The sequence below is a fragment of the Coregonus clupeaformis genome, chromosome 29 (assembly GCF_020615455.1).
Source record: "Coregonus clupeaformis isolate EN_2021a chromosome 29, ASM2061545v1, whole genome shotgun sequence".
NCBI lineage: Eukaryota > Metazoa > Chordata > Actinopteri > Salmoniformes > Salmonidae > Coregonus > Coregonus clupeaformis.
In genome coordinates this window covers 237,560-262,500 of record NC_059220.1, presented here as the reverse complement: position 1 = coordinate 262,500, position 24,941 = coordinate 237,560, and the positions used below count along the sequence as shown (strand labels likewise).

At 44.0% G+C, this 24,941-nt stretch overlaps 1 protein-coding gene across 2 annotated transcripts in view; it reads right to left on the bottom strand.

Moving 5' to 3' along the window:
- The window catches only part of LOC121546407 (cryptochrome-2), a 28,140-nt gene extending 7,130 nt beyond the window's left edge, over positions 1-21,010 (bottom strand). For both annotated transcript variants that reach the window (XM_041857675.2, XM_045209064.1), the window contains exons 1-5: positions 20,734-21,010; positions 15,161-15,269; positions 12,131-12,273; positions 184-368; positions 1-14 (exon numbers count right to left, since the gene is read on the bottom strand). The exon at positions 1-14 is cut by the window's left edge and continues 75 nt beyond it. In XM_041857675.2, the coding sequence (XP_041713609.2) occupies positions 1-14; positions 184-368; positions 12,131-12,273; positions 15,161-15,269; positions 20,734-20,891 (609 nt within the window). In that variant the 5' untranslated portion in view covers positions 20,892-21,010. The remainder of the gene's footprint in view (positions 15-183; positions 369-12,130; positions 12,274-15,160; positions 15,270-20,733) is intronic.
- Between the last annotated feature and the right edge of the window lie 3,931 nt (positions 21,011-24,941).

Genomic DNA, 24,941 nt, shown 5'->3' with positions numbered 1-24,941 from the left:
GTGAGTCTTAAAACCTGCCCGATATTTTTTGTTGTTGTCAAATTCATTCCTTCATTCACAATTAAATCCACTTATCACTATCAGACCATGATGAGAGATACCAACACATACACACCCCAGGCAGGCGAGCACACACACACACACACACACACACACACACACACACACACACGAGTGCCTCACCTAGTTCCTCGAGGGAGGGCACTCCGTAATGCTCGTCGTGATTGGCAGCGACGCATGTCTGGCAGCAGTCCATCTGTTGCCGGGTGACAGTGGGGAGGGGCTTCTTGGGCAGCTCCAGCCGCTGGACGATGGCCTGGAAGCGCTTGAAGGTCAACGGGGGCATGTTGTTGTTCATCTCAATGATCCTAGAACAGTGAAACCACAGGTGTTCACTAACCAGGTCGTATTCATTAGCTACCAAATGGAAGAAAATGGACTGAAACAGGGAGGGACTACCTAAACTTTCCATTGCAGAAGTTTTGCTACAGTATTTGCCTACGGTGTGCTTTAATGAATACCATCCTACAGTAGTTCGGCTAGGAATAATAATTTGATAATCAGTTGCAAATTGATGAAGTATTGTCTGCTCTGTGGCAGAGCCAATGGGTAGCCTGTATAGCAAACCACCAATCATGTGAGGTACTGCTTCATTACGCTGAGCTGCTGATGTAACTTTTTCAAAGCAAAGCCCTCGTCTGGATTAGATTAGATTTTTTTCATCCGTTTTTGAACAAAAGGCCACATCCTGGATTCATAAGAAGGGGAGAGACCAGAGTCTGTTCCTATAAGGAGAGGGAGAGACCAGAGTCTGTTCCTGTAAGGAGAGGGAGAGACCAGAGTCTGTTCCTATAAGGAGAGGGAGAGACCAGAGTCTGTTCCTGTGAGGAGAGGGAGAGACCAGAGTCTGTTCCTGTAAGGAGAGGGAGAGACCAGAGTCTGTTCCTATAATGAGAGGGAGAGACCAGAGTCTGTTCCTGTGAGGAGAGGGAGAGACCAGAGTCTGTTCCTGTAAGGAGAGGGATAGACCAGAGTCTGTTCCTGTGAGGAGAGGGAATAGACCAGAGTCTGTTCCTGTAAGGAGAGGGAGAGACCAGAGTCTGTTCCTGTAAGGAGTGGGAGAGACCAGAGTCTGTTCCTGTAAGGAGAGGGAGAGACCAGAGTCTGTTCCTGTAAGGAGAGGGAGAGACCAGAGTCTGTTCCTGTAAGGAGAGGGATAGACCAGAGTCTGTTCCTGTAAGGAGAGGGAGAGACCAGAGTCTGTTCCTGTAAGGAGAGGGATAGACCAGAGTCTGTTCCTGTGAGGAGAGGGAGAGACCAGAGTCTGTTCCTATAAGGAGAGGGATAGACCAGAGTCTGTTCCTATAAGGAGAGGGATAGACCAGAGTCTGTTCCTGTAAGGAGAGGGAGAGACCAGAGTCTGTTCCTGTAAGGAGAGGGAGAGACCAGAGTCTGTTCCTATAAGGAGAGGGAGAGACCAGAGTCTGTTCCTATAAGGAGAGGGAGAGACCAGAGTCTGTTCCTATAAGGAGAGGGATAGACCAGAGTCTGTTCCTATAAGGAGAGGGAGAGACCAGAGTCTGTTCCTATAAGGAGAGGGAGCGACCAGAGTCTGTTCCTGTAAGGAGAGGGATAGACCAGAGTCTGTTCCTGTAAGGAGAGGGAGCGACCAGAGTCTGTTCCTGTAAGGAGAGGGATAGACCAGAGTCTGTTCCTGTAAGGAGAGGGAGCGACCAGAGTCTGTTCCTGTAAGGAGAGGGAGAGACCAGAGTCTGTTCCTATAAGGAGAGGGAGAGACCAGAGTCTGTTCCTATAAGGAGAGGGAGAGACCAGAGTCTGTTCCTATAAGGAGAGGGATAGACCAGAGTCTGTTCCTGTAAGGAGAGGGAGAGACCAGAGTCTGTTCCTGTAAGGAGAGGGAGAGACCAGAGTCTGTTCCTATAAGGAGAGGGAGAGACCAGAGTCTGTTCCTATAAGGAGAGGGAGAGACCAGAGTCTGTTCCTATAAGGAGAGGGATAGACCAGAGTCTGTTCCTATAAGGAGAGGGATAGACCAGAGTCTGTTCCTATAAGGAGAGGGAGAGACCAGAGTCTGTTCCTGTAAGGAGAGGGAGAGGACCAGAGTCTGTTCCTGTAAGGAGAGGGATAGACCAGAGTCTGTTCCTGTAAGGAGAGGGAGAGACCAGAGTCTGTTCCTGTAAGGAGAGGGAGAGACCAGAGTCTGTTCCTGTAAGGAGAGGGCGAGACAAGAGTCTGTTCCTATAAGGAGAGGGATAGACCAGAGTCTGTTCCTATAAGGAGAGGGAGAGACCAGAGTCTGTTCCTGTAAGGAGAGGGAGAGACCAGAGTCTGTTCCTGTAAGGAGAGGGAGAGACCAGAGTCTGTTCCTGTGAGGAGAGGGAGAGACCAGAGTCTGTTCCTATAAGGAGAGGGATAGACCAGAGTCTGTTCCTATAAGGAGAGGGAGAGACCAGAGTCTGTTCCTGTAAGGAGAGGGAGAGACCAGAGTCTGTTCCTGTAAGGAGAGGGAGAGACCAGAGTCTGTTCCTGTGAGGAGAGGGAGAGACCAGAGTCTGTTCCTATAAGGAGAGGGATAGACCAGAGTCTGTTCCTATAAGGAGAGGGAGAGACCAGAGTCTGTTCCTGTAAGGAGAGGGAGAGACCAGAGTCTGTTCCTATAAGGAGAGGGATAGACCAGAGTCTGTTCCTATAAGGAGAGGGAGAGACCAGAGTCTGTTCCTGTAAGGAGAGGGAGAGACCAGAGTCTGTTCCTGTGAGGAGAGGGAGAGACCAGAGTATGTTCCTATAAGGAGAGGGATAGACCAGAGTCTGTTCCTGTGAGGAGAGGGAGAGACCAGAGTCTGTTCCTGTAAGGAGAGGGATAGACCAGAGTCTGTTCCTGTGAGGAGAGGGATAGACCAGAGTCTGTTCCTGTAAGGAGAGGGAGAGACCAGAGTCTGTTCCTGTAAGGAGAGGGAGAGACCAGAGTATGTTCCTATAAGGAGAGGGAGAGACCAGAGTATGTTCCTATAAGGAGAGGGATAGACCAGAGTCTGTTCCTATAAGGAGAGGGAGAGACCAGAGTCTGTTCCTGTAAGGAGAGGGATAGACCAGAGTATGTTCCTGTAAGGAGAGGGATAGACCAGAGTCTGTTCCTGTAAGGAGAGGGAGAGACCAGAGTCTGTTCCTGTAAGGAGAGGGATAGACCAGAGTCTGTTCCTATAAGGAGAGGGAGAGACCAGAGTCTGTTCCTGTAAGGAGAGGGATAGACCAGAGTCTGTTCCTGTAAGGAGAGGGATAGACCAGAGTCTGTTCCTATAAGGAGAGGGAGAGACCAGAGTCTGTTCCTGTAAGGAGAGGGATAGACCAGAGTCTGTTCCTGTAAGAAGAGGGATAGACCAGAGTCTGTTCCTGTAAGGAGAGGGATAGACCAGAGTCTGTTCCTATAAGGAGAGGGAGAGACCAGAGTCTGTTCCTGTAAGGAGAGGGATAGACCAGAGTCTGTTCCTATAAGGAGAGGGAGAGACCAGAGTCTGTTCCTGTAAGGAGAGGGATAGACCAGAGTCTGTTCCTGTAAGGAGAGGGATAGACCAGAGTCTGTTCCTATAAGGAGAGGGAGAGACCAGAGTCTGTTCCTGTAAGGAGAGGGATAGACCAGAGTCTGTTCCTGTAAGGAGAGGGATAGACCAGAGTCTGTTCCTGTAAGGAGAGGGATAGACCAGAGTCTGTTCCTGTAAGGAGAGGGAGAGACCAGAGTCTGTTCCTGTAAGGAGAGGGATAGACCAGAGTCTGTTCCTGTAAGGAGAGGGATAGACCAGAGTCTGTTCCTATAAGGAGAGGGAGAGACCAGAGTCTGTTCCTGTGAGGAGAGGGAGAGACCAGAGTATGTTCCTGTGAGGAGAGGGATAGACCAGAGTCTGTTCCTATAAGGAGAGGGATAGACCAGAGTCTGTTCCTATAAGGAGAGGGAGAGACCAGAGTCTGTTCCTATAAGGAGAGGGAGAGACCAGAGTATGTTCCTGTGAGGAGAGGGAGAGACCAGAGTCTGTTCCTGTAAGGAGAGGGATAGACCAGAGTCTGTTCCTGTAAGGAGAGGGATAGACCAGAGTCTGTTCCTGTAAGGAGAGGGAGAGACCAGAGTCTGTTCCTGTAAGGAGAGGGATAGACCAGAGTCTGTTCCTGTAAGGAGAGGGATAGACCAGAGTCTGTTCCTATAAGGAGAGGGAGAGACCAGAGTCTGTTCCTGTCTTTCCCAGATATAGATTAACAGTTGCTTCATTTTAGGAGTATTTCCTGGCATCTGGCATCTCAGCTCCTGCCACATCATCAATCCTTCACAGAGCCACAATGGCAGCCAAGGGTTATAATGAAACCCAGAGGGGAACCATTCGTAAACAGACAGTCCTGATCCGAGGACAGGATGTTCGGGGGAGGGAATCAAGCGTGCACACAGACACACGAGAGGGAAACGTTTTGAACCAACGTGTTGTTTACCTCAGTACAACAGACGCAGCATGTGCTGTGCCAGTGTGTCATCACAGTTAATACCCAAGTCTGCATCACTGAAGGTCACAGTCTTCTAATTAGCCCAGCGGCACGGCTGCAGCAGCAGACTAGCATTTACAAGTCAACATAATTCAGGACATTCAGATTACTAATAGCTGTGCCTGGGACATCTAAAAAGCTTACCTAGAAAATGTAATCCTGGTAATCTATCATAGGTCTTTTGGGGGGACTTGGATGGCTTGTAGGCTTTCTGCAAGGTACGTGATAAATTAGTGATGTTCTTCTGAGACACTAATAGAAATCAACCTTTGAAAAATAACCGTTTTGAGCAGTGTGTATTTATGAGAGGCTCTGCATGGTCAATCTGACATCTGCATTGGCCGTGCAGCATTTACTGTGATATGGCCTCTGCAGAAGTCAGGGCATTCATAAGTATTTACTGTGATATGGCCTCTGCAGAAGTCAGGGCATTCATAAGTATTTACTGTGATATGGCCTCTGCAGAAGTCAGGGCATTCATAAGTATTTACTGTGATACGGCCTCTGCAGAAGTCAGGGCATTCATAAGTATTTACTGTGATATGGCCTCTGCAGAAGTCAGGGCATTCATAAGTATTTACTGTGATATGGCCTCTGCAGAAGTCAGGGCATTCATAAGTATTTACTGTGATATGGCCTCTGCAGAAGTCAGGGCATTCATAAGTATTTACTGTGATATGGCCTCTGCAGAAGTCAGGGCATTCATAAGTATTTACTGTGATACGGCCTCTGCAGAAGTCAGGGCATTCATAAGTATTTACTGTGATATGGCCTCTGCAGAAGTCAGGGCATTCATAAGTATTTACTGTGATATGGCCTCTGCAGAAGTCAGGGCATTCATAAGTATTTACTGTGATATGGCCTCTACAGAAGTCAGGGCATTCATAAGTATTTACTGTGATATGGCCTCTGCAGAAGTCAGGGCATTCATAAGTATTTACTGTGATACGGCCTCTGCAGAAGTCAGGGCATTCATAAGTATTTACTGTGATATGGCCTCTGCAGAAGTCAGGGCATTCATAAGTATTTACTGTGATACGGCCTCTGCAGAAGTCAGGGCATTCATAAGTATGTACTGTGATATGGCCTCTGCAGAAGTCAGGGCATTCATAAGTATTTACTGTGATACGGCCTCTGCAGAAGTCAGGGCATTCATAAGTATGTACTGTGATATGGCCTCTGCAGAAGTCAGGGCATTCGTAGTTTTTGTGCTTCGCCAAGCAGAAAGAAAAAAAAAGAAGAGAAAAACAGACTGAAAGATATTGGGCTATAGTTAGAGTGGGAACAGTGTGCACCGCTCTCTCTATCAGGACAGAGCCTCATTGTCTGGCGCTAGGCAGGCACATGCTCTCCACCATGGCTGACTGCTGCAGAGCTCCCCTCAGCACATGCTGTGTAGTGTGACGGTGATATCATCTCACAACCAACAGGGGACAGCAAACCCTGGGAGGAAATGATCAGGCGTGAGACTGTAATTGACCGTGTGTGCTTGTTCTGGATCAACAGGTAAGACAAAAAGACATCATGTGGAGGTTGATTTTCTTTTTTTTTGGGGGGGGTCTCCCTTCAAGTCAACAAGATAAGTAAATCTTCCCCTCTCCATCGGTCTTCTCTCATCTAACCTGGGAATTGCCAGGGACCTCACAATATTATTACGATACTTAGGTGCCGATACCATATGTATTGCTATTCTCATGATTCTATATGTATTGCGATTCGAATAGTGCGATTTTATGTTCCAAACATATTGCTCACCGTATGTCTGCTGCAGAGAGACTAGAGAGAGCATGAGAAAACTAAAATTGGCTCACCATTTTAGATGGAGAACAAGCGATAGGATGAAAAATACCAGAGTTTTGGCACAGGTACAGCCGACTAGCGCTAGCTAACGCTACCTACAGTAGCAAAGGAAACTATTAAAATATATACATATACAGTACCAGTCAAAAGTTTGGACACACCTACTCATTCCAGGGTTTTTCTTTATTTGTACTATTTTCTACATTGTAGAATATAGTGAAGACATCAAAACTATGAAATAACACATATGGAATCATGTAGTAACCAAAAAAATAAAGTTAAACAAATCAAAATAAATTTTTTGATTTTAGATTCTTCAAAGTAGCCACCCTTTGCCTTGATGACATCTCTTGGCATTCTTTCAACCAGCTTCATGAGGAATGCTTTTCCAACAGTCTTGAAGGTGTTCCCACATATGCTGAGCACTTGTTGGCTGCTTTTCCTTCACTCTGCGGTCCAACTCATCCCAAACCATCTCAATTGGGTTGAGGTCGGTTGATTGTGGAGGCCAGGTCATCTGATGCAGCACTCCATCACTCTCCTTCTTGGTAAAATAGCCCTTACACAGCCTGGAGGTGTGTTTTGGGTCATGGTCCTGTTGAAAAACAAATGATAGTCCCACTAAGCCCAAAGCAGATGGGATGGCGTATCGCTGCAGAATGCTGTGGTAGCCATGCTGGTTAAGTGTACCTTGAATTCTAAATAAATCACAGACAGTGTCACCAGCAAAGCACCCCCACAACATCACACCTCCTCCTCCATGCTTTACGGTGGGAACCACACATGCGGAGATCATCCGTTCACCTACTCTGCATCTCACCAAGACAAAGCAGTTGGAACCAAAAATCTCAAATTTGGACTCATCAGACCAAGCAGATTTCCACCGGTCTAATGTCCATTGTTCGTGTTTCTTGGCCCAAGCAGGTCTCTTCTTCTTATTGGTGTCCTTTAGTAGTAGTTTTTTTGCAGCAATTCGACCATGAATGCCTGATTCACACAGTCTCCTCTGAACAGTTGATGTTGAGATGTGTCTGTTACTTGAACTCTGTGAAGCATTTATTTGGGCTGTAATCTGAGGTGCAGTTAACTCTAATGAACTTATCCTCTGCAGCAGAGGTAACTCTGGGTCTTCCTTTCCTGTGGCGGTCCTCATGAGAGCCAGTTTCATCATAGCGCTTGATGGTTTTTGTGACTGCACTTGAAGAAACTTCCAAAGTTCTTGAAATGTTCCGTATTGACTGACCTTCATGTCTTAAAGTAATGATGGACTGTTGTTTCTCTTTGCCTATTTGAGCTGTTCTTGCCATAATATGGACTTAGTCTTTTACCAAATAGGGCTATCTTCTGTATACCCCCACTACCTTGTCACAACACCACCGATTGACTCAAACGCATTAAGAAGGAAAGAAATTACACAAATTAACTTTTAAGAAGGCATTCCATGTGACTACCTCATGAAGCTGGTTGAGAGAATGCCAACAGTGTGCAAAGCTATCATCAAGGCAAAGGGTGGCTACTTTGAAGAATCTCAAATATAAAATGTATTTTGATTTGTTTAACACTTTTTTGGTTACTACATGATTTCATATGTGTTATTTCATAGTTTGATGTCTTCACTATTATTCTACAATGTAGAAAATAGTTTTTAAAAAAAACAAAAAAACAATGGAATGAGTAGGTGTACAAACTTTTGACTAGTACTGTATATATATATATATATATATATATATATATATATATATATATATATATATATATATATATATATATATATATATATATATATATATATTACTAATCGATACTTTGAGTCAAATATCGATATAATATCTTCCAAAAAGAATAATTGGGATATGTAACCATTGATTTCTACCCCATCACTATTTCCTATCATACTCTTCCTCCTCTCTCATCACTCTCATCACTCCTCCTCCTCCTCCTCCTCCTCCTCCTCCTCCACTCTCCTCCTCCGCCTCCTCTCTCCTTCGCTCTCATCCTACTCTTCCTCTCTCATCACTCTCTCCTCCTCCTTAAATGTTAAACAGATTCACACACATTTAGATAACGACTACCAACAGCATGTGGGATCCTAATACTTTGAAAAAAAAACTCATCACCAGACCCACTATCAGCCTGAACCTGCCCTCATCACCAGACCCACTATCAGCCTGAATCTGCCCTCATCACCAGACCCACTATCAGCCTGAATCTCCTCTCATCACCAGACCCACTATCAGCCTGAATCTCCTCTCATCACCAGACCCACTATCAGCCTGAATCTCCCCTCATCACCAGACCCACTATCAGCCTGAACCTGCCCTCATCACCACACCCACTATCAGCCAGAATCGCCCCTCATCACCAGACCCAATATCAGCCTGAATCTCCTCTCATCACCAGACCCACTATCAGCCTGAACCTGCCCTCATCACCAGACCCACTATCAGCCTGAATCTCCTCTCATCACCAGACCCACTATCAGCCTGAACCTGCCCTCATCACCAGACCCACTATCAGCCTGAATCCGCCCTCATCACCAGACCCACTATCAGCCTGAATCCGCCCTCATCACCAGACCCACTATCAGCCTGAATCTCCCCTCATCACCAGACCCACTATCAGCCTGAATCTGCCCTCATCACCAGACCCACTATCAGCCTGAATTTCCCCTCATCACCAGACCCACTATCAGCCTGAATCTCCCCTCATCACCAGACCCACTATCAGCCTGAACCTGCCCTCATCACCAGACCCACTATCAGCCTGAATCTCCCCTCATCACCAGACCCACTATCAGCCTGAACCTGCCCTCATCACCAGACCCACTATCAGCCTGAACCTGCCCTCATCACCAGACCCACTATCAGCCTGAATCTCCCCTCATCACCAGACCCACTATCAGCCTGAACCTGCCCTCATCACCAGACCCACTATCAGCCTGAACCTGCCCTCATCACCAGACCCACTATCAGCCTGAATCCGCCCTCATCACCAGACCCACTATCAGCCTGAATCTCCCCTCATCACCAGACCCACTATCAGCCTGAATCTCCCCTCATCACCAGACCCACTATAAGCCTGAATCTCCTCTCATCACCAGACCCACTATCAGCCTGAATCTCCCCTCATCACCAGACCCACTATCAGCCTGAACCTGCCCTCATCACCAGACCCACTATCAGCCTTAACCTCCTCTCATCAGCCTGAATCTCCTCTCATCACCAGACCCACTATCAGCCTGAATCTCCCCTCATCACCAGACCCACTATCAGCCTGAACCTGCCTTCATCACCAGACCCACTATCAGCCTGAACCTGCCCTCATCACCAGACCCACTATCAGCCTGAATCTCCTCTCATCACCAGAACCACTATCAGCCTGAATCTGCCCTCATCACCAGACCCACTATCAGCCTGAACCTGCCCTCATCACCAGACCCACTATCAGCCTGAATCTCCCCTCATCACCAGACCCACTATCAGCCTGAACCTGCCCTCATCACCAGACCCACTATCAGCCTGAACCTGCCCTCATCACCAGACCCACTATCAGCCTGAATCCGCCCTCATCACCAGACCCACTTTCAGCCTGAATCTCCCCTCATCACCAGACCCACTATCAGCCTGAATCTCCCTCATCACCAGACCCACTATAAGCCTGAATCTCCTCTCATCACCAGACCCACTATCAGCCTGAATCTCCCCTCATCACCAGACCCACTATCAGCCTGAACCTGCCCTCATCACCAGACCCACTATCAGCCTGAACCTCCTCTCATCAGCCTGAATCTCCTCTCATCACCAGACCCACTATCAGCCTGAATCTCCCCTCATCACCAGACCCACTATCAGCCTGAACCTGCCTTCATCACCAGACCCACTATCAGCCTGAACCCGCCCTCATCACCAGACCCACTATCAGCCTGAATCTCCTCTCATCACCAGAACCACTATCAGCCTGAATCTGCCCTCATCACCAGACCCACAATCAGCCTGAATCTGCCCCTCATCACCAGACCCACTATCAGCCTGAATCTCCTCTCATCACCAGACCCACTATCAGCCTGAACCCGCCCTCATCACCAGACCCACTATCAGCCTGAATCTTTGAAGAAAAATGCTTCAAGTAATAGTGACTGGTCTTTACTTTACCAGCAGTCCCTTGTCAGACTTACAACTTAATTGGACTCTTTAATGAGCAAATATTGTCCAATCCAGGTGTGCAAAGCTCTTAAGAGACTTACCCAGAAAGACACAGCTGTAATCGCTGCCAAAGGTGATTCTAACATGTATTGACTCAGGGGTATGAATACTTATGTAGATTAGATATTTCTGTATTTCATTTTTCAATCAAATGTGCATTGAAATGTTTAACATGTTCTCACTTTGTCATTATGGGGTATTGTGTGTCAGATGGGGTGTGAAAAACATCGATTTCATCCATTTTGAATTCAGGCTGTAGCGCAACAAAAAATGTGGAATAAGTCAAGGGGTGTGAATACTTTCTGAAGGCCCTGTAGATGGCCCTAGTTGAATGGCTGCTGTGCTCAAGCTATTTATCCCACACATGGCCACAGCAGCAGTCTACTGGGCTCAGGAACGTAGAGGCTAACCATTCATTTAGGCTAGTCCCCATGCTGGCACAGCAAGGCCATAGACAATGCCTGAATGCCATAAGCCACCCTTTGACAGGACCGTAGGCAGTAGACACAGAGGGTTACTCACACTCAGGCGCTACACAGCAAACACACACACACACACACACACACACACACACACACACACACACACACACACACACACACACACACACACAGTCTAATCAGATGATCTGTGTGCGTGTCCTATCCCAGCCCTGCCTCATATGCCTGTGTCTGAGCAGCAGTGAAGCAATGCCTTCTTATCTTGGACTGGTTTCGCCCTATGAAACACTCCCACTTGCTCTTTCACTTAAAATCGCTGGGGCTGACGGTGAGGCTGATGAGAACCCACGGCCCGTGTCACGTCGCTGACACCGGTTGGACTTGTGTGTCTGGACGCGTGTGCCAGTATGCATCTCTGAGAGAAAAATGCCACTCCACTCTGTGCCATCCAGACACTCGTGTCACTGTTTTTTGAGTCACAATCCACTGGAGACCAAGGCAACAGAGATGTCCATACAAAAGACTGCAAGGATTTTTGCTATCCTGCCTGCAATTCAGACCTTGTCAGCTTGTATCGCATCGATATTTTCTCAGTTGAAGGAAAAGCGATACCAGCAGAGATCGGGCATCCAAGAAATTATCCAGTGAGGAGCACAGCTGTGCAAAAAATGTCAAAGTCACTCTATTAGGCCAACTGTTACTTTTGCAAACGCCATTCAAAAGAAGTGAAAAGAGTGAATGAAATGTATTAAAGGCCATTTCTATCCATGTAGGCCTCTGTTCTGGATAAATGCTGACCGATATTTGTTAACTGTCCTGCATTTCAAAGTGCCAGACCAATAATGAATATTGATCCGTGTTTATAAACATCAACAACAAAATGGCAGACCTCGTGGGAGGCAAACACCACCACAGACAAACATTCAACTAATATCAGACGAGAGCAGCACGGGATTAAGATGCTCCAAAATCACTGATCTGAGGTCAGTTTAGCATTCACCTCCAAATGGTTACATTTAAGCTGTGGGGATGGTAAACTGATCCTAGATCTGTGTCCAAAGGGGAACTTCAACCCAGAGCTCTGCCACTAAGCTGGTGGTGAGGTGCTCAGTGGCGGCATGAGGAGATTAAATGAACTCTGACCTGGCCAGTTTGTAAAGCGTGTGGGAGTTCCTGACGCGCGTCTCCACGCCAAAGTCCTGCGCCATCTTCAGGATGGTGGCGTCGCGCTCCGTCCCATAGGGCTCTGAGTCGTACTCGAAGGTCAGCCGGGTGACATTCCACTCCTGGAGGGGGAAAGTGGGGAGAATTTGGGGGGTGGGAGAGAGTGGGGTCTTAGATCAAAATCTATTTAAATTTTGCATATGTTATCGCGAAATGCTTGTTTTTCTAGCTCCAACAGTGCAGTAATTATTGTAATTTTTTTACAATACACACATAATCCAGAAAAATATCAGAACAAGCAATGTCAGAGACCGGACTATAAATGTACATACGTAGTGGGGAGAACAAGTATTCGATAAACTGCCGATTTAGCAGGTTTTCCTACTTACAAATCATGTAGAGGTCTGTAATTTTTATCATAGGTACACTTCAACTGTGAGAGACGGAATCTAAAACAAAAATCCAGAAAATCACATTGTATGATTTTTAAGTAATTAATTTGCTTTTTATTGCATGACATAAGTATTTGATACATCAGAAAAGCAGAACTTAATATTTGGTACAAAAACCTTTGTTTGCAATTACAGAGATCATACGTTTCCTGTAGGTCTTGACCAGGTTTGCACACACTGCAGCAGGGATTTTGGCCCACTCCTCCATACAGACCTTCTCCAGATCCTTCAGGTTTCAGGGCTGTCACTGGGCAATATGGACTTTCAGCTCCCTCCAAAGATTTTCTATTGGGTTCAGATCTAGAGACTGGCTAGGCGACTCCAGGACCTTGAGATGCTTCTTACGGAGCCACTCCTTAGTTGCCCTGGCTGTGTGTTTCGGGTCGTTGTCATGCTGGAAGACCCAGCCACGACCCATCTTCAATGCTCTTACTGAGGGAAGGAGGTTGTTGGCCAAGATCTCGCGATACATGGCCCCATCCATCCTCCCCTAAATACGGTGCAGTCGTCCTGTCCCCTTTGCAGAAAAGCATCCCCAAAGAATGATGTTTCCACCTCCATGCTTCACGGTTGGGATGGTGTTCTTGGGGTTGTACTCATCCTTCTTCTTCCTCCAAACACAGCGAGTGGAGTTTAGACCAAAAAGCTCTATTTTTGTCTCATCAGACCACATGACCTTCTCCCATTCCTCCTCTGGATCATCCAGCATGCACAGGGGCCTGGACATGCGCTGGCTTGAGCAGGGGGGACCTTGCGTGCGCTGCAGGATTTTAATCCATGACGGCGTAGTGTGTTACTAATGGTTTTCTTTGAGACTGTGGTCCCAGCGCTCTTCAGGTCATTGACCAGGTCCTGCCGTGTAGTTCTGGGCTGATCCTTCACCTTCCGCATGATCATTGATGCCCCACGAGGTGAGATCTTGCATGGAGCCCCAGACCGAGGGTGATTGACCGTCATCTTGAACTTCTTCCATTTTCTAATAATTGCGCCAACAGTTGTTGCCTTCTCACCAAGCTGCTTGCCTATTGTCCTGTAACCCATCCCAGCCTTGTGCAGGTCTACAATTTTATCCCTGATGTCCTTACACAGCTCTCTGGTCTTGGCCATTGTGGAGAGGTTGGAGTCTGTTTGATTGAGTGTGTGGACAGGTGTCTTTTATACAGGTAACGAGTTCAAACAGGTGCAGTTAATACAGGTAATGAGTGGAGAACAGGAGGGCTTCTTAAAGAAAAACTAACAGGTCTGTGAGAGCCGGAATTCTTACTGGTTGGTAGGTGATCAAATACTTATGTCATGCAATAAAATGCAAAGTAATTACTTAAAACTCATACAATGTGATTTTCAGGATTTTTGTTTTAGATTCCGTCTCTCACAGTTGAAGTGTACCTATGATAAAAATTACAGACCTCTATATGCTTTGTAAGTAGGAAAACCTGCAAAATTGGCAGTGTATCAAATATTTGTTCTCCCCACTGTACATATAATGATGTGTTTTGTATGAAACATTATTAAAGTGACCAGTGTTCAATGACTAGAATACAGTATATACATATAAAGTGGGTAAAACAGTAAGTGACCAGTGTTCAATGCATCTGTGCATAGGGCAGCAGTCTCTAAGGTGCAGGGTAGAGTGCCCCATGGTAGCCGGCTAGAACAGTGACTAAGGCTAGTGGTGACTGTTTAATAGTCTGATGGCCTTGAGATAGAAGTTTCTCAGTCTCTTGGTCTCAGCTTTGATGCACCCGTACACAACAGGAATGAAGTATAGTGTGTGACTCCGTAGACGAGTCGAGGCATCCAGTTACTGGTCTTGCATAATTCATGCCCCTTCAAAACTGGTCGATTACCCTACCTGAATATTCTATGCAAATATGCATTTGAAGACAATACTGGAAAACCAGCTACACTCGAAGGAACATCACCAACATTTAGCCATTCCTTAACCATTGAGTCAGTACCCCTTATCCTGACTACAGCTCACAGCGGTGTCTGTCTGGGTGTCACCAGGTATTGCTTCACAGAAGGCACAAACAACTGCCTTGCGATTGAACCCATTCGGACTGACACGGTTGTGTATCGTATCAACACTAATGGCGTTGCCTAGGTGCACAGTGTGGGCAAGAAACAGTAGGGGGGTGCACATAAACAAAAAGAAAATGTCCATGACTCGCCGCCCTGTGTCCTTTATTTAGAGTTTAATACCATTGCATCTGGGTGTCATAAGCAATCTGACATATTGAAGTGGTGTGTGAAATCTTTACCACAGCAGTTAGCGAGGCTGAAGCTCAGCGGTCATGTGCAGCGCTGCAAATGTGGAGATGGGTCTGTCTGGGAGTGCTTTTCAGTCTATCTACACATACCATGTGGTCCTCTGTAGCTCAGCTGGTAGAGCACGGCGCTTGTAACGCCAAGGTAGTGGGTTCGATCCCCGGGACCACCCATACACAAAAATGTATGCACGCATGACTGTAAGTCGCTTTGGATAAAAGCGTCTGCTTATTATAATACCAGATTTGTCATCCTTGCTCATTTGGTCACTCATTTTACATCTCCTCACCTTGAAAAGTATTGGAAAGACGTCTGTGGGCTGGCCTCGTACTACGAAGAGCCTCGAATTTAGTTTCCGGAGGCTCGTGTCGAGGTCCTCCAAGGCTTCCAATAGAAATCTGCATGAGAAGGATAAGGTTACAGATGTTAACTTAACATCAGTGCAGTTATCAGTATGAGAGTTTGTTTCCCACTTACCAATGGACATTTTTATATGTTACGTTCTTCTGTACAGTTAGAATGTTCAGCAATTTGTAGAATAATGACCTAACATGACATGGGCTAACTCTGTTCTTGCCTACAAAACAAGTGCCTATGTTTTGGTGCTTGTTGTGTTGCTATATTAAAAGAAGCACATGGACCAAGAAGGCTGTTTTCTAAAGTTGAATTGGTGAAAAATACACAGATATCATTGTATATCCCACCAGGGGCAAATCTGGTGTTAGATCAAATCCAGACAGGAAGTATTATTTTAGCAGGTGAACTAAATCATACATTCAATGAGATTGACAGACGCATTAATAAAAAAGGCACATTTAGGGAGCCTCCAAAGAGGCTGTAAAATGTCATCCCTTCAAATATTCTATTTGAATGACTATTCCCAACTACAAAATACTAGTCCTTTTTATTTTCAAAGTAAGAAAAGCTATTCAAGAATTGACTACATCATAATTTCCAAAAATGCACTCAACAATTTACTTGATAAAAAAAATTCATGATAAAAGTGATATCGGATCATTCTCCGGTATCATGCTTAATTACACCAATAGAAAATACACTTAGCGACAGAATTTGGAGAATAGAAGATGTGCTCTGTTCAGACCCTACATTTATTCAATACGTAAATTAAAAAATCTAAACCTTTACCATCACAAAATTTAGATAGAAGACAGAGAAGCCAACCGCCGATATAATTTGGGACGTCTTTAAGGCATACAGAATGATGATCTCATACTCTGCTAAAGTTAAATCTGATTAAGAAATTTAAATTAAAGAAAAATAAATCACCATCTTAGAAAAAGCCCATAAACAATCTTTAAAAAGGTAAAGAAGAAAATATCAGGAATAGGATATTTTACTTTTGAACAGAGCCAACAGCTACAGGTTCAACTCAAATAAAGCTTACTACTGGTAAATATCTCGCAGCTCTCACACAAAACCAATACATGCTAAACCAGTTATAATGTTAAAAGATAAAGATACAAAAGTGGTAATTAGAAATAAACAACGCGATTCATGAATTTTAAAAGCTTACATGAACATTTATATAAATCAGAATCAAACAGCAGTTGGACAGATCGTATAGCCTTCTTAGACTCAACAACTCTGAAGCAATTATCAGCAGACAAATTAAAATAAACAGATCATTCAAGAAGAAATATTAGATAATGTTCAAACATTCGCACGGAGAAAAGCACCAGGAATGGATGGCTTTGCCATAGAATTCTACTCAACATTTAGGGACAAAGAAGCCCCCCTATTTAAACAAATGACATCACACACACACGTCACTCAAATCAGTACTTCCTAGTTCCATGTAGCAAACAGATATTTCAGTTAGCCTTTATTAAATCCAGGAAAAGCTGGAGTGTCCCATGCTGATTATAGACCCATAAGTTTAATAAATTGTGGCAATAAAATAACAAAGCTTATAAGCAATAGAATGGCAAAAGTCTTACCAGACGTGATACATATCAATCAAACAGGGTTTATAAAAACACTTACAGAAAGAAAGAAATACAAGAACATGTTTCAGTTTAATACAATATGCAAAAAAAACTAGATCTACAGTGCCTTTGGAAAGTATTCAGACCCCTTGACTTTTTCACATTGTTATGTTACAGCTTTATTCTAAAATGTGTAATTATTTTTAATCCCCATCAATTTACACGTAATACCCCATAACGACAAAGCAAAAACAGGTTTTTAGACATTTTTGCGAATTTACTAAAAATAAAAAAACTGAAATGGTACATTTACATACACTACTGTTCAAAAGTTTGGGGTCACTTAGAAATGTCCTTGTTTCCGAAAGAAATGATTTTTTTTGTCCATTAAAATAACATCAAATTGAGCAGAAATACAGTGTAGACATTGTTAATGTTGTAAATGGCTATTGTAGCTGGAAACGGCTGATTTTTTATGGAATATCTACATACAGAGGCCCATTATCAGCAACCATCAGTCCTGTGTTCCAATGGCACTTTGTGTTTGCTAATCCAAGTTTATCATTTTAAAAAGGCTAATTGATCATTAGAAAACCCTTTTGCAATTATGTTAGCGCAGCTGAAAACTGTTGTGCTGATTAAAGAAGCAATAAAACTGCCCTTCTTGAGACTAGTTAAGTATCTGGAGCATCAGCAATTGCAGGTTCGATTATAGGCTCAAAATGGCCAGAAACAAATAATTTTCTTCTGAAACTCGTCAGTCTATTCTTGTTCTGAGAAATGAAGGCTATTCCATGCGAGAAACTCCCTTCACAGAACAGCGCAAACTGGCTCTAACCAGAATAGAAAGAGGAGTGGGAGGCCCCGGTGCACAACTGAGCAAGAGGACAAATACATTAGAGTGTCTAGTTTGAGAAACAGACGCCTCACAGGTCTTCAACTGGCAGCTTCATTAAATAGAACCCGCAAAACACCAGTCTCAACATCAACAGTGAAGAGGCGATTCCGGGATGCTGACCTTCTAGGCAGAGTTGCAAAGAAAACGCCATATCTCAGACTGGCCAGTAAAAAGAAAAGATGAAGATGGGCAAAAGAACACAGACACTGGACAGAGGAAGACTGTGTTATGGACAGATGAATCAAAGTTTGTGGTGTTCGGATCACAAAGAAGAACATTTGTGAGACGCAGACCAAATGAAAAGATGCTGGAGGAGTGCTTGATGCCATCTGTCAAGCATGGTGGAGGCAATGTGATGGGAGATGTGTACAGGGTAGAAGGGATATTGAAGAAGGAAGGCTATCACTCCATTTTGCAACGCCATGCCATAACCTGCGGACGGCGCTTGATTGGAGCCAATTTCCTCCTACAACAGGACAATGACCCAAAGCACAGCTCCAAACTATGCAAGAACTATTTAGGGAGGAACAGTCAGCTGGTATTCTGTCTATAATGGAGTGGCCAGCACAGTCACCGGATCTCAACCCTATTGAGCTGTTGTGGGAGCAGCTTGACCTTGCATGGCACACCTGTATTAGGGGAGTTTCTCCCATTCTTCTCTGCAGATCCTCTCAAGCTCTGTCAGGTTGGATGGGGAGCGTTGTTGCACAGCTATTTTCAGGTCTCTCCAGAGATGTTCGATCGGGTTCAAGTCTGGGCTCTGGCTGGGCCACTCAAGAACATTCAGAGACTTGTCCCGAAGCCACTCCTGTGTTGTCTTGGCTGTGTGCTTAGGGTCGTTGTCCTGTTGGAAGGTGAACCTTCACCCCAGTCTGAGGTCCTGAGCGCTCTGGAGCAGGTTTTCATCAAGGATCTCCCTATACTTTGTTCCGTTCATCTTGCCCTCGATCCTGACTTGTCTCCCAGTCCCTGATGTTGAAAAACATCCCCACAGCATGATGCTGCCACCACCATGCTTCACCGAAGGGATGGTGCCAGGTTTCCTCCAAACATGACGCTTGGCATTCAGGATAAAGTGTTCAATCTTGTTTCTCATGGTCTGAGAGTCTTTAGGTGCCTTTTGGCAAACTCCAAGCGGGCTGTCATGTGCCTTTTACTGAGGAGTGGCTTCCGTCTGGCCACTCTTACATAAAGGCCTGATTGGTGGAGTGCTGCAGAGATGGTTGTCCTTCTGGAAGGTTCTTCCATCTCCACAGAGGAACTCTGGAGCTCTGTCAGAGTGACCATCGGGTTCTTGGTCACCTCCCTGACCAAGGCCCTTCTCCCCGATTGCTCAGTTTGCCCCAGCAGCCAGCTCTAGGATGAGTCTTGGTGGTTCCAAACTTCTTCCATTTAAGAATGATGGAGGCCACTGTGTTCTTGGGGACCTTCAATGCTGCAAACATTTTTTGGTACCCTTGCCAAGATCTGTGCCTCGACACAATCCTGTCTCGACCCTCTACGGACAATTCCTTCGACCTCATGGCTTGGTTTTTGCTCTGACATGCACTGTCAACTGTGGGACCTTATATAGACAGGGGTGTGCCTTTCCAAATCATGTCCAATCAATTGAATTTACCACAGGTGAACTCCAAACAAGTTGTAGAAACATTTCAAGGATGATCAAAGGAAACAGGATGCACCTGAGCTCAATTTCGAGTCTCAAAACAAAGGGTCTGAATACTTACGTAAATAAGGTATTTCTGTTTTTTATTTTTAATAAATTTGCAAAGATTTCTATAAACCTGTTTTCACTTTGTTGTTATGGGGTATTATGTGTAGATTGCTAGGGATTTCTTTTTATTTAATCCATTTTAGAATAAGGCTGTAACGTAACATGTGGAAAAAGTCAAGGGGTCTGAATACTTTCCGAAGGCACTGTGGATTTATCAATAACCGGCTGTTGATGCTGAAAAGGCTTTAGACCGTCTTGAATGGCCTTTTCTATTCAATACTTTGGACGATTTAACTTAAAAATTTTAAATTTTAATCATCGTGTTTGTATATTTCAAGACGTGGCATTTGGGGGTGTAGTGAGATACCCAATGGGCTGGATGATTCTCTTCTCGTCACTAGTCTTGAAAAAACTTTTTTTTTTAAACGTGGAAATCAATTAATCCCGCCATCGTTAACTCAATGGAAAAATCTAATGATTTATTATTGAAATATTGAAATAGCATGGCCGACCGAGAAAAACAAACTGCTACAATTTAAGGCCATGTGGCAAACAATAAGGCAGGCACTAGGGATGTGGGTGTGAGCAGAGGAGATGTAGTCGCTGTTTGTGTGCGTCTGTAAATTGTTGTTCGTATGTGGATGTTTGTATTTGCTGTGAAACATTTAAATGAAAAGTCCTGGTTTTCGTTTAACTTGCTTTAATGATAACTAATAATTATACAGGTTTGATAGTTCAAAGCCATTCTACTTCCCTCGTTCTAGTAATGTCTTCATTCTTATAACAAGTATCTCGCGATATAGTTTAGTCTAATCAACTATACTATAACTGCAGGCAGTCATGTCTAACAACATTTGTGATTCAATCTAACCTTGTATTTGTAGCTATTGCAGTATATTTCACAAATGAATAAACATGTTATGTTAGCTGAATATCATTTTTAACACTTTGGTGGAAAGATACTCAGATAAAGTGTTATTATGTGCCAGCATGTTTTTAACATCAAACGGACATCACGTTATGCATTAGTTTGAACTATATTTTCTGTAGGAATTTAAACTAACGAGCTAGCTGTGTCGATGCCCATTGGAACTGTGTGTTGACGTCGTAATAGTTAGTTAACTAACAGCAACTAGCTATCCAACAAACTATTTGACAACAAGGCAAGTATTGCCTGCCTATCTTCTTTGCAAGGCTAGTCAGCACTGCCAAATCAAGTCTAGTTCGTAGCTGGCATACAACAATCAGCTCTCAACCTCTTATCTAAAATATATATATACTTAGCTAGCTATATGGTCACTTACCTCCATCGATTCAGTCCAACATTAGCAGAACCAGCAAACCAAGGGTCCAAAATATAAACACAACGCACTGTGTCAGCACCGTCCAATGCTTCTTGCAACGCTGGATTATCATGCAGTCTCAAACCTTTGCGAAACCAATGGACAGAATTCACAGACATGATTGAAATAAAGACCCTTCAAAAGATAACGAAGTTTAATTTACTTATGGCGAAACTATTCTTGGCATCCAACACAGTACGTCTCAACCGAGTTGTGTCACATTCAACGACACTGTACATCAAGCGCTCCATCCCTCTTGTCTTCCATTGGCTGTAAAACGGCATGTGCAGGAGTATTACAGTGAGCAAGAGGTTTTTCTCTCCATTCATTGGTTGTTCAACACGTGTAGTCTCCACCCATACACTCGTGTCTCCACCCAATAATTTTATCCATACACTAGATGATTTTATAAGGGCACTGTGTTGAAGCCCCAGAGGCTCCATCTTGGCTCTCCCTCACCGGTTTGAAACATATTTTGGAAGCTATAGAAATGCCTTTATTAATGTCTACGTTTGTTTGTGCCACGTTTATTCTATTAATGACACCTTCATGCATACTTTGTAATTATATTATGTGAGATAAACATACAAATAAAACATATACATATACACTACCAGTCAAAAGTTTGGACACACCTACTCATTAAAGGGTTTTTCTTTATTTTTACTATTTTCTACATTGTATAGTAATAGTGAAGACATAAAATCTATGAAATAACACATATGGAATCATGCAGTAACAAAAAAAGTGTCAAACAAATCAAAATATATTTTATATTTGAGATTCTTCAAATAGCCACCCTTTGCCTTGATGACAGCTTTGCACACTCTTGGCATTGACTTGCCACCCTAATCATAGACTGTTCTCTCTGCTACCGCATGGCAAGCGGTACCGGAGCGCCAAGTCTAGGTCCAAGAGGCTCCTAAACAGCTTCTACCCCCAAGCCATAAGACTCCTGAACATCTAATCAAATGGCTACCAGACTATTTTTATTTATAGGCACATGGCGATGCAGTATGGAGCTAAATTTGGCCTCCGCATGCCTCTGGAGGTTCCTCAATTGTTCACATCATCCATAAGGCGCCTCCAACCACAATTTCGGATCAAGCATAAATTTGCTTTTATGCTTGATCCAAAATTAAAATGTTGTAGGAGGCTCCATATTGAGGGTGTGACGCAATTACGGAACCTCCGGAGGCATGTAGAGACCAACTCTAGCTCCATACCACATGCATTCGCCTCCCAAATGTTGTAACAATGTGGAGGGCTCCTGTTTAGCTCCACATTGACATGATTGGTTGAAGGTAGGTTGGGGCGGGAGTTCCTGTATAAACACAAACTCACTTCCTTGACAACTTCCTTCACAACAGCTCTGCTCAGCGAAGCCCAATAAGTATGATTGCCCTGACTTCTGTAAAGGCCGTATCACCCGTAAATGCTGCACAGCCAATGCAGAGGTCGGATTGACCATGTAGGCCTATTTTGCTACAACATTTGAGAGGCACATGGCTATGTGGTATGGAGCTCAATTTGGCCTCTGCATGCCTCCAGAGGCTCCACATTTGCGTCACACCATCCATACGGCGCCTCCGACCACATTTTCGGATCAAGCATAAATTGTATCTTTTAGCCGGTTTCGTTCAGTGGGTATTGCGCGCCACCGTTGATTTTGATATAAGTTAGCAACCGCATCATTGTTTTATGTAAGTTATTTACCATTTACCATTCAATCAGGGGTAAAGTCAATTTCCGATGAGGAAATCTCCGTAATAAGGACTTACAATAATGCTGACTCTGATATAGAGCTAATAATTCAATAGTCCATACAATTGTAGCCAAAAAGATGGACATAAATAAACTTTTTGCAAGCTGTTCAACATACATATTAATGTATATATTAAACCTACCTGTTGAAGTATTTTTACCCTTTCATTTACCTGCTGCATATGTGTTCAATAATATTGTTTTATTCAGAACCCTATGCTGCGCAGGGATAATACATTATGATGCAGAACACATTGTAAGACTTGGTCAACTGAAATGTCGATAGGTTATAATCCTCGTTACAAGACATCATAAAGGCTCATGCTTATAAGAAGTTGTAAAGCATTAAGATATCTGCAGGCTTTATTGTTAAAGTTTTACTGAAAAGTATAGGAGACATTGGGTACATCGTTTACAGGATATATTGTAACTATTCATCAATCTTTCACAGAATTCGTTTTTGGAATGTCAGGTCCTCTGGGTGGCTGCAGTCCACACTGTCCATTTTGTTGTTAGGAGTCATTTTTTATCCGATTACACATGAAGGGTAGAAGGGCAGAGAATACTACAAGTAAACGTTTTAGATTGAGAGACAGGTACACCACCATCAACATTCCAACATAACCACGGCTGTTGGGATTGAGAGACAGGTACACCACCATCAACATTCCAGTATAACCACGGCTGTTGGGATTGAGAGACAGGTTCACCACCATCAACATTCCATGTATAACCACGGCTGTTGGGATTGAGAGACAGGTTCACCACCATCAACATTCCAGTATAACCACGGATGTTGGGATTGAGAGACAGGTTCACCACCATCAACATTCCAACATAACCACGGCTGTTGGGATTGAGAGACAGGTTCACCACCATCAACATTCCAACATAACCACGGCTGTTGGGATTGAGAGACAGGTTCACCACCATCAACATTCCATGTATAACCACGGCTGTTGGGATTGAGAGACAGGTTCACCACCATCAACATTCCAGTATAACCACGGATGTTGGGATTGAGAGACAGGTTCACCACCATCAACATTCCATGTATAACCACGGCTGTTGGGATTGAGAGACAGGTACACCACCATCAACATTCCAACATAACCACGGCTGTTGGGATTGAGAGACAGGTTCACCACCATCAACATTCCAACATAACCACGGCTGTTGGGATGACCGTGAGAAAGCAAATTCAGCCAGATAGTCCTTGGACAGTACCAGTGTGAGGGACTAATGCTGCTTAGGCAACTAACTACAGCCAGATGGAACCGTCTGACAGTACCAGTGTGAGGGACAGACTGAGGTATCCATTCCTTTACACTGGTTCCATCTAGTGTTAGCTTTGTGTTTAGTAGCTTCTGGACCTAGTCTTCACTGACCGATTCAAATCGGTTTTACTGTATAGGTCTGACACCATTAACTACCTCAGTTCTTTTCGGTTGACCAATCCCCTAGGAGAGGGGATTTCTAATAAGGTTTCTGCTAAGGCATAAACAAGTTAAGTATTGTTCTGTGAGTAAAAAACAACAGATTTATGCTTGATCATGAGTACAGATAAAGAACCATCTTACAAAAGAGGTGAGCAACACGTTATGAATAACAGAATTTGTCCATTTATTTTTCTAAAGTACACATATAAATCACATTCATTGAATAACTTTATATTTTCTAAAATAAATCTGTATCTTTTCTTAAAAACGGAATCCGGAGAATACCCCAGTCTATGTAGGCCAACCACCGTTTTGGAAATCCCATGTACTGTATCTTCCAACACACTACAAACCCTGAGCAAAAAAAATTAATATAAAACAGACTTTGTATAAAATGGACACAGAAGCAAAACCTGAAATCTGAGAGCCCCACATTTTAGGGTCTCTCACATTACCAGCCTTGAATCTTTTCTATGTAAATTCCTTTTCTAGTGTCCCATTTCCTTATTCTCATTGGTCTGAAATGATGACACTACAGAAGAGGACAAGCAGAGATGACTTTAGGAAAGGAGGCCGTTTTAGAGTGCAGGGTCTCACCCCAGCAGACAGGAAGGAATTATGACATAATAATATTCTCCCGCAGGCCACTTGCCCAACATTATCTTCCTTCATGATAATGGTCCTCTGTAGCTCAATTGGTAGAGCATGGCGCTTGTAACGCCAGGGTAGTGGGTTCGATCCCCGGGACCACCCATACGTAAAAATGTATGCACACATGACTGTAAGTCGCTTTGGATAAAAGCGTCTGCTAAATGGCATATTATTATTATTTTAAAGTTTCATGACACACACAAGACATCACCAAATAAATGATCTTTCACATTCCTTCTATGATCAGTTTCTTTGAAGACAAAACACACACACACACACTGAAACAGTCATAGAACCTCTCCATCTCAGGGCATA